The sequence below is a fragment of the Gastrolobium bilobum genome, unplaced genomic scaffold (assembly GCF_033153095.1).
Source record: "Gastrolobium bilobum isolate Gb01-03AN ecotype WA unplaced genomic scaffold, APGP_CSIRO_Gbil_v1 utg18870, whole genome shotgun sequence".
NCBI lineage: Eukaryota > Viridiplantae > Streptophyta > Magnoliopsida > Fabales > Fabaceae > Gastrolobium > Gastrolobium bilobum.
Genome location: NW_026899427.1, coordinates 107,438 through 118,102, shown reverse-complemented (window position 1 = coordinate 118,102; position 10,665 = coordinate 107,438). Strand labels below are relative to the sequence as shown.

The 10,665-nt window shown below is 29.2% G+C and overlaps 1 protein-coding gene across 1 annotated transcript; it reads left to right on the top strand.

Annotated features, from left to right (window-relative positions):
* Window positions 1-9,478: 9,478 nt before the first annotated feature.
* LOC133290413 (mitogen-activated protein kinase kinase kinase 20-like) lies at window positions 9,479-10,411 on the top strand. Its single transcript, XM_061488491.1, has one exon. It carries the CDS (start codon window positions 9,479-9,481, stop codon window positions 10,409-10,411), a length of 933 nt encoding a protein of 310 aa, XP_061344475.1.
* Window positions 10,412-10,665: the final 254 nt, after the last annotated feature.

The window sequence follows — 10,665 nt, the reverse complement described above, 5'->3', positions numbered from 1 at the left end:
AGAGAGAGATAGAGAGAGAGAGAGAGAGAGAGAGAGACAACAACAAAAAGTGGTTTTTTCTGTTTTTAATCCCCGCGGTTTTTCACCCGTATCTCTTCTTAATATTGTTAAAAATATAATTAAATATACCTATTTTATACTTTTGATTAGTAGAAAAAAAATTATGACTAAATATTATAAAAACTTAAAATACTGAAAAAAATATCAAAGGCAGCTAAAATAAAAAATAAATAAAGAGGCAAAAAAGACCAAATGTATTAAAAATCTAAACAATAATAGAAAAAACTAATTTTTTAAAAGAATAAAAAAATAGTTTAAAAGAAATATATATAACGAAAACAAATTAAGATAAAAAATAAAATAAAATATAGAACAAAAATAAATTGTAATTATGAATTTTCAATATATTTGGTTTCATTTTTTTTTATTCTTATCTATTTTATTCTTTTTATTTAGATATATTTAGTCTTTTTTATGTCTCTCTTTTTTAAAATTTTTTTTACCAATATCTGTAATGGGTGGGGTGGCACAAGGCTAAAAAAAAAAATAGAAGCAAAAAATAAAAAGAAGAAGAAAAATGTATTCAAAAAATTAAAAAATAAAATTGACCAAAAAGTAAAAAAAGAAAAAAGAAAAAAGACACAACATATCTAAATAAAAAGGAATAAAATAGATCAAGGACAAAAACGAAAAAAATAAAAGACAAAATAAAAGAAATTATATTGAAAACTCATAATTGTGGTTACTTTTATTTCATTTCTTTTTCATTTTATTTTTTATCTTAATTTTTCGTCTGCGGTATTTTTTTTCATTTGAACTAATTTTATTTTATTTTTAAATTTTAGTATTTTTTGTCATTGTTTTGATTTTTAACATATTTGACCTTATTTTTTCTTCTACTTTTTTTGTATTTATTCTTTTTTTTTATTTAAACACATTTGATTTTTTTTCTATTATTTATTCAGGAGCTCCGTGTTCCAATAAAAACACAAGTTATATATACTATTATGACAATCAAAGCACAGTGTCTATAGTTCATGACCCAGTCCTCCACTCATGCCCCAAACACATGGAACTTGATGTGCTCTTTGTCAGAGAAAAATTTCTCAATCAATCCCTAATTGTGCATTATGTTCCTGCTTAGCTAGAAGTCGCGGACGTGTTCACAAAATCTCTTTTTGATATCGTTACTTCTCAAAGCTTCAGGATAAGCTCAAGGTGCTGGATTGGGAATTTGGGACTTAGGCTCTTGGGAAAGATCAAAAGCTCTATAACTTTTCTGAATCTATCTTCATGTTATTTATTTTCTGTTTCAGTATTTTGTTGTTAATCCAGTCCTCTTGTAATCTTTCATATCCTTTGTAACTCTATGGATTGTTTCTGATTAAAATAAGAATTCCAATTTCTGTTGTTTCCTTTAATATATATTGGACTATTGGATTTGGTTTGTGACAGAATATTAGAGTATAGTATCTCTTTGTTAGTTTCTTTTGTATCTCAGTATTATTAGTTAATATATCTTTAGTAGAGAAGTGGGCTTTTTGTCTAATTAGTTCAGAGGTTGTTGCAACTATAATAGCCATATGTAATTGACTATCTGCTGATTGGTGCTTGTGCTCCTATATATAGTAGTCTGTAGCTCAGATCTAACAAGTTAATTCAGTTCAATTCAGCTCTTTCTTTTTTCTCAGATTCTTTCATTTTCTTCTGTAAATCTTTTAACACTCAAATATATAGTTGAGTTTAGAAAAGAAAGGTCTGCTTAAACACATATTATTGATGTTTTTATTTTATTGCCTTCTTTATTGGACCATGGACATATGCTAATGAATCTGTCTCAGATTCTACTTCTTATAACATTTTGTCCCTTCAACCTCATATATAAATCCAGCCGTTTTTTCCTTATTCAATGTGTATTTCATTGTTTTTGTGCTCCTCTATACAAGGTAATGAAAGAGAGAATTCCGAGCAGACACATGTCTTGGCAGGCCACCTTACCAGCAAGGTTCAAACGTCTACCTTATACTAACATCTTAATATTAGTCACCACTTTGGAACATTATGTATTATCTCATATTTGTTTGAAGCTGAATTTACATTACTTTTGCTTAAGCTTGCATCTACTTTCACCTGTATTCACCTTCTAGCAATTCACAATCCTGTAATAGAACAAGCACAAGCTCTTTTTGTTCTGATTATCATATTTTGATTCTCCACTAAAGTAGTGATAGGTGATGGGTATGAGAAAGAGGAAATATACACTCTGTAAAAATAAAAGGGATAGATAAAAGTCCATCACAATTGAGATTAAAGGCTAAGCCATCCTCCCAACTGATAAGTAACCCACTTGACTCACCATTAACCTAAGATTAGATAAAGATAACAAGATTCAAGACTAGTTTGAGAACTTGGAACACTCAATTTTTTATGTATCAAATCTGTATTCTACTACATTACAAAATATCCCCTGCTTATAGAATAATTGAAAGCATGAGAATTCAAAGAGACATATAACTCCAAGAGTTGTGTTGCTTAGGAAATATATATAACTAAACCCAACTCCCAATAGTCATGCTCCCAAGAGTTAATCACCACTAAAAATAACTAAACCCAACTCTCCTTGTAAAGATCACTGGATTGCAGTGATCCTTATCCTCGGGTACACTAAGACTGCTCCAGGTAAAGATCTCCTCTATGAAAAACAAAGGTCATATAAGAGTTGTGGGATACTCAGATGCTGATTGGCAGGTTCCCATAATGATAGAAGATCCATCTCTATGAAAACAAAAGCATTAACCTTGTGATAAAGGCTATTTGTTGAACAAGTTGCCAAGTTAAACACTAGGTTGTTTCTTTCCGACCAGATCATCCAACAAACTATTCCAAATTTGGTAGGCCAATTCTCCCTAGTTCCTTGGTTCTTTGACTCACAAAGATTAGAGACAATCCAATCAGAGAAGGTACATGAGAAGAAGTACAGATCATGTTGGGGCTATCCAAAAATACCCCAAACTCTTTGGCCCAAGGACACTCTCTGAAGATATGCTGGCAGTCTTCGATGCTATGGTGACACCTAGGACAGTGAGAGTCTTCACTCATGTTCCTCAACATTCTTTGATCATTAGTCAACAGTTTGGGTCATTATAGTTTTCGCAGACATTAGCATTGCAGGATCTTCAGTGAGAGATGATGAAAGTCTTGCAAGTCACCTGCCTTTCCAAGATACATGGCACCTACAAGTTCAGCAAAGGCCAGGTCTAAAATGCAAAGACCATCACCCTGAGAAAGGAACTTTTGTTTCTGCAAAGAAGAGGCTTTCTTTCCCTTATTCTGCATTTCTAGTCCTCCTAAGGTTGAAATGGTTTCCAATAAGGATATTGCTACTATCACATATGAATGAAGCTTTAATAAAAGGTGGTATAGGCTTTCATAGTAGTTGTTCAACATCTTCTTCAGCTCTCCTAGTGTTGGTGCCTTGAGGAGTAAAGATAGAATAAAAACTGGCTTATCAGTTTCTTGTATTGTCTTCATAATCAATGCCAAACATCCTTTAAATTTTAAATTTGATATAACCTTTTAGGGGAGTAAGTTCTTTGTTTTTTTATATTTCATTAAGTTGATTGACTCCCAAATGTGAGGTCAAATGTATTTGTTTTATTTCCTTCCTTATAGTGTCTATTTTGTCCATTTTAATTTTATGTATGCACAGAGCCATCGTAAGTTTCTACCCAAAATAAAATCCATCATTATACATACTCAATGTTCCAAGCAACACACTAGCGACATTGTTGAGAATATATTATAAAAGAATCATAAAATAAATATTTATTATTCATTATTAATCTTTCTTATTCCTTCGGTATCTGCAAAAAAAACAATGGATTGATTTTCTGTAAAAAGAGAAAAAAAATCAATATTAAAATTTTTATTATTATTAATAAGCAAAAATATTTGTCCTTTTAAAAGACAATCATATTAGTTAAATTATTATTTTTTTTTAGTTTTTAAATTAAAAAAAAATCTTTAATTTTCTTGTTCCATGATTTTTGTTTCTCTTACTATAAAACACAGTAGTTTTGACTAAAATAACATAATTCTATATCTTTTAAAAGGAAACACAGTTTATCATAAAAAAAAAAAAAACGACAATCACTAATCCCTACCAAAAAAATACAATAATTTTAACATATCACTTTATAAATCAGAATCATGTTTTGAAATCTTACAAAATTCAAAAATATTTATATGATTATTGATATAAACAAGTCCTTTTTAGGAAATTAGATTGGCAAAGTTTTATAATATAAATATTGAAATTAGATTATTGTAAACAATATCAACAGATGATTGTAAAATTAAATCTCCTTCGTAAAATTAAGCCGTAACAAGGCCAGCAAAGACCTCTTGGCTCTCTTGAGTGCAAATTGATGTATGGGGGCAATTAAGTACATTAATATAAATTTGGAAACTCTATTCACCAATATAAACAATGTAAGCAAATTAAACATATTAATATAAATTTTGAAGCTAAGTATATTAATACAAACAATGTCAACAAAGGAAATAAATTTTGCATATAAATTAGGAAAACTAAATATGGAAAAAAATGCATTAATATAAACAATGTTAACAATAAGGAAAAAATATTTATTCTTTTAAAAGACAATCATATTAGTTAAAATTATTATTTTATGTTTATATTTAAATTAAAATGAAATCTCTAACTTTTTTCTTCCATGATTTCTGTTTTTCTTACTATAAAACACAGTAGTTTATAAAAAAAAACGACAAACACTATAATCTCTAATAATAAATATACAATAATTTTAAAATATCACTTTATAAATCATAATCATGTTTTGAAATCTTACAAAATTCAAAAATATTTATATGATTATTGATGGGGCAGGTTATACTTACTACCAAAAAAGTTTACCACATTTACAATCAAATTAATCACCGTTGATTTTTGTTAATAAAACGGTTATAAACTATTGGATTTATTGGGAATTAATAATTAATTAATAAATGCGACCCAATAATTTCTAATAAATTATAACTGTTAGATTGACGAAAATCAACGGTAATTAGGTTAGTTGTAAAGGTGGTAAGCTTTTTTGGTGGTAATTATATTCTTTCCCATTATTTGATATAGCAAGGCCTTTTTAGGAAATTAGATTGGCAAGATTTTATAATATAAATCTGAAAACATAAATATGGAAAGTAGATTATTGCAAACAATATCAACAGATTGATTGTAAAATTAAATCTCCTTCGTAAAATTAAGGCGTAACAAGGCCAGCAAAGACCTCTTGGCTCTCTTGAGTGCAAACTGATGTAAGGGAGCAATTAAGTACATTAATATAAATTTGGAAACTCTATTAACCAATATAAACAAATTAAGCAAATTAAACACATTAATATAAATTTGGAAACTAAGTATATTAATACAAATAATGTCAACAATAACCCACTGGTTGAAGACCATGTGGCCCAATACCTCGATCGAATCAATAACCTGGAGTCATTGCATGATATCAAGCTAACAAGCACTGACTCGCAATTTTATCAAATATGTGTGTGTCGGACACGTGTCAGACACCGACACGCGTTCGACAGGTGGTCAACATTTTGGACACGCGATCAACGCTCCGACACGTTCCGACACGCAGTCAACTTTTTCGGACACGCGGTCAACGTTCCGACACATTTTTTTATTTTTTTTTAGTCTAAATTTTTATTTATTTATTTATTTTTTGGTACCCTATTTTATTTTATTAACTAAACATAAAAAAATAATTTATAAATCAATTTTTTCTGTTATGAAATTTGATATGAAAAATTAACAAGGTACGAATTTTTTTTTTTATATTTATGATGTGAAATTTGAATATTTGATTGTTTATATGACTTATTATTGGCTGTTATATGTATTAAATATAAATTATATTATATATATTACAAATATTATTTAATATCAAAACGTGTCCCAACGTGTCAAAATATGACATTTTTTAGAATTAACGTGTCGGCGTGTCGTGTCGTGTCGTGTCCCGTGTCCACAGAATGTAAACAAATAAATAAATAAAGAAAAAAATAAGCTTCCTTATCTGGAGTCATTGCACGATCTCAAGCTAACAAGCACGGACTTGCAAATTTTTCAAATTTGTGCGTGTTGGACAACGACACGCGTTCGACACATGGTCAACATTTTGGACACACGATCAATGCTCCGACACGCTTATCCGACACACAGTCAACTTTTTTCGACACGCGGTCAACGTTCCGACAGGTTTTTTTTAATATATATTTTTTAGTCTAATTTTTTTATTATTTTTTATTTTTTGGTATCTTATTTTATTTTATTAACTAAACATAAAAAAATAATTTATAAATCAATTTTTTCGATTATGAAATTCGACATGAAAAATTAACAAGGTACCATTTTTTTTTTATATTTATGTTATGAAATTTGAATATTTTTTTTTATATGACTTATTATGGGCTGTTATATGTATTAAATATAAATTATATTATAAATATTAAAAATATTATTTAATATCAAAACGTGTCCCAATATGTCGAAATATGATATTTTTTAGAATTAACGTGTCGGCGTGTAGTGTCGTGTCCCGTGTCCGTGTCGGTGCATCATAGATCTCAAGTCATATTTTTGGAACTTTATAGATCATCTCTCCTTCAAGTTGTGGACTTTTTATTACACTTGATGCTCTTATTTTAGATATGCGCTAAACAACCTAGTAAATACATGTTATTGACTCCCAAATGTGAGGTCAAATGTCTTTGTTTTATTTCCTTCCTTATAGTGTCTACTTTGTCCATTTTAATTTTATGTATGCAGAGAGCCATCATAAGTTTCTACTCAAAATAAAATCCATCATTATACATACTCAATGTCCCAAACAACACACTAGCGACATGTTGAGAATATATTATAAAAGAATCATAAAAGAAATATTTTTATTATTCATTATGAATCTTTCTTCTTCTTTCGATATCTACACAAAAAAATAAATTGATTTTTCGGTAAAAAAGAGAAAAAGTCAATAGTAAAATTTTTATTAATAATAAGGAACAAACATTTATCCTCTTCAAAGGCAATCATATTAGTTAGAATTATTAATTTTTATTAAATAATTAAATTAAAAAAAAAATCTCTAACTTTATTCCTCCATGATTTCTATTTCTCTCATTATAAAAATAGTGGTTTTGACTTTTGAGTAAAATAACACAATTCTATATGTTTTAAAAGGACAAATACAGTTCACCCAAAAAAAAAAAAAAAAACACTAATCCCTAATAATAAATGTACAATATTTCTTTCTACCAAAAAAAAAAATACAATAATTTTAAAATATCACTTTATAAATCAGAATCATGTTTTGAAATCTTACAAAATTCAAAAATATTTATATGATTATTGATATAAACAAGGCTTGTTTAGCAAATTAAGCAAAATATTATAATATAAATCTGAGAATATAAATATGGAAAGTAGATTATTGTAAACAATATCAACAGATTGATTGTAAAATTAAATATCCTTCGTAGAAGACCAGCAAATTGATGTATGGGGGCAATTAAGTAGAATAATACAAATTTGGAAACTCTATTCACAAATATAAACAATGTAAGCAAATTAAACATATTAATATAAATTTGGAAACTAAGTATATTAATACAAAACAATGTCAGCAAGGGAAAATAATTTTGCATATAAATTAGGAAAACTAAATATGGAAACAAAATACATTAATATAAACAATGTTGACAGATTTAATAAAATTTTAAATCCATATCTTAACAAAGAATCTCCAAGAACGACCACCAAAATCTTGATTCCCTCGCATAATATAAAAAGGGTAACGGTATTCACAGCATGCTAAAGACAAGAACAACCTTTTCTGTTGAGAGTTTGAATAAGGAAACAAGGTTAACGATTTTCTTATCTGTTGGGAGCAGAGAAAGAGTAAGAGACTTTTCGGTGAATTATTCTTCTTTGGGTTTCATCTTCTCCCTCTCTCTCAGTCTTCCCTCCCTCTCCATGCCTTGTCTTTATTTTTGTTTTTTCTTCTCTGAATTCTTGTTTGTTTTGTAAATTGAAAACAAGGTTTCTTTTAATTCTTTTTGTTTTGTAAATTGAAAACAAGGTTTCTTTTATTTCTTGTTTGTTTTGTAAATTGAAAATATGGTTTCTTGTTTGTTTTGTTTTGTAAATTGAAAACAAGATTTGATTTCTGTTGTCAATGTTCTGAGCATTTTCCTTGTGACTTGTGATATCTTTCGCATTGGAATCAAAAGTTAACGACTTAACGTACTTAAACAAACAAAAAAGATAAGAGAAAAAAAAAAAAAACAGAGCAAAGCCTTTGCCAGCTGACAAAGAGGAAGAGAGTTTCATTGTAGTGTACTTAAGAATTGTGTTTTCCATTGTTGGTTTGAATTGTAGCACCCTAGTGACAGGAAGCTATGAGTAAAACTCAACGAAATAATAATGAGCATTAACATAAGAAGGAGAAGAAATATTCGTACATCAATAATTAAACCTTGTTGCATTGCATGCATAGATTTTAGACATTAATTGCATGTATGTCAACCAACAGAGGATACTTTAGCAGAAGATAAATGTCTATGACAAATTGTTATCAATTATGGGTGTCTGTCTAGATGTAACTTAAAATATGAAAAAAGAGTTCAAATTACCAAAAAAAAAAAAAAAAAAAAAATTGCTTCTGGTGTCCTAAAGGTCAAAGGTCTTGCCTTAGAGTGCTACACTCCCTTAATTAATTAATTTGACTTTTTAATATTTTTTAAATTCACTCTTTAATTAATTTTTGAAGTCTAAATCTATAGCTGTAAAAAACTAATCCCACTAGCCTTATTACCTTTGGTGTGGCAAAATGTCATCGGTGCAACGTAGAGGAAAAGTAAATTGGAGAAAATATTATGTTAATTTAATACCTTACATATTTTATGGAACTTAAAAAAAGTTTAAAAAATTAATAACTAAGAAATTAGACAGAGGATGAAGGAATGTTTTTAGTCAATTATTTTTATAGCCGTTTAGTTATTTCAATCCGACAGTTATTGTACAGTTGTGTACTACCTACGAAAAGCTGTTGTTGGTCCCTTCGTTTTAGTTAAAAATTTGGAGTTGTTGGAGATTCCATATTTGACAGAGTTAATCATTTAAAGCCATATATTATCACGTGTGCACAATCATATAAAAAAGGAAAGATAAAGAATAAAATAAATCTAAATTTTAAATATGTATAGAATATCTAAATTTGGAAGCTGTAGATATACTTTTAGCTATGTAATATTTATTATATTTGTTTCTTGCAATATCTTCTTATACACTAACCTTGTTTTTTTTTGTTTAGTTTGACACAGTTGAAGACTTAAGAAGAAAGAAAAAGATCGGTTTACCAAAAAACAAGAAAAAAGAAAAAAGATGATGGCTGAATGGGAGAAGTTGAGAATTTTAGGGAAGGGGTCCTCTGCTATTGTCTACCTTGCTGCCATGGTTGCTCCACAAGAATGCATAGGGAATGTGGTGGCTGTGAAGAGTTCAATGCCTCTCTCAATAGGTTCATTGATGAGAGAAGAAAATATAATGAGATCGTTGATTGGTTGTGAAGAATTCATTCAATGCTACTTTGGCCAATTCACTATTGAGAAGGGTGAATTCATCTATAATCTTGTTATGGAATTTGCACCTTATGGCTCTCTCCGAGACTTAATTAGGAAGGGGCCACTGCTTGAGAGTGAAGCAAGAATCTACACCATTATGCTTCTTAAAGGGCTTTCTTGCATTCATCAAGCCGGAGTTGTTCACTGTGATTTAAAGCCCGACAACATTCTTCTATTTCCTTCATCTAAGAATGATGCAAAGTATCAACTCAAGATTGCAGATTTTGGATTGTCCAAGACTAAAGAAGAGATTATCAATGCTGAGTCTTGGAATTTCAAGTTTAGAGGGACACCATTATACATGTCACCAGAATCAGTTAAGGGTCAGATTGAAACTTCATTGGATATATGGTCTCTTGGATGTATAGTCATAGAGATGATCACTGGGTTATATGTATGGAGGAACCCTCCAACTTCGAAGGAGATGATTCCAACTATAGATGAGATGATGTACAAGCTTGCTGTCCTTGAAGAAGCACCAATGATACCTAATGGAGTAAGTGAGGATTGCAGAGATTTCTTGACCAAATGTTTCATCAAAAATCCTAGTCAGAGATGGACTGCTAGCAAGCTTCTCCACCATCCTTTTCTGTTTTCTCCATATGATTCTTTTAGAGGTTATGAAAGATTTCATATGGTTAATTCTTCGTCCTCATTTTTTTCTTATGATTGTAATTGGTTGTCATTTAAGTCATAACTTTCTGTTTTTGTTGGGTAAGAGGATACCTTTAGGGTACAAATTCTGTTTGTTTATCGCTTTCTGTTTCGTACTCGATGACAGATAAAACTTTGAATTAAAAGAAGTATTGAATGTGTTATTTTTTTTGTTTCTCTTCTGTTATTGGTTTAGTTTAATTTGAATTTTTGTTTCTGTTTTGTTGTTTATGAGGAATATAGAAATCAATGTGCAACAGTGTACAAGAGAATGGAATTGGATATCCAATGTATGGT

Coding starts and splice junctions, on each gene's coding strand:
- LOC133290413 (XM_061488491.1), top strand. CDS start 9,479: ATGGCTGAATGGGAGAAGTTGAGAATTTTAGGGAAGGGGTCCTCTGCT.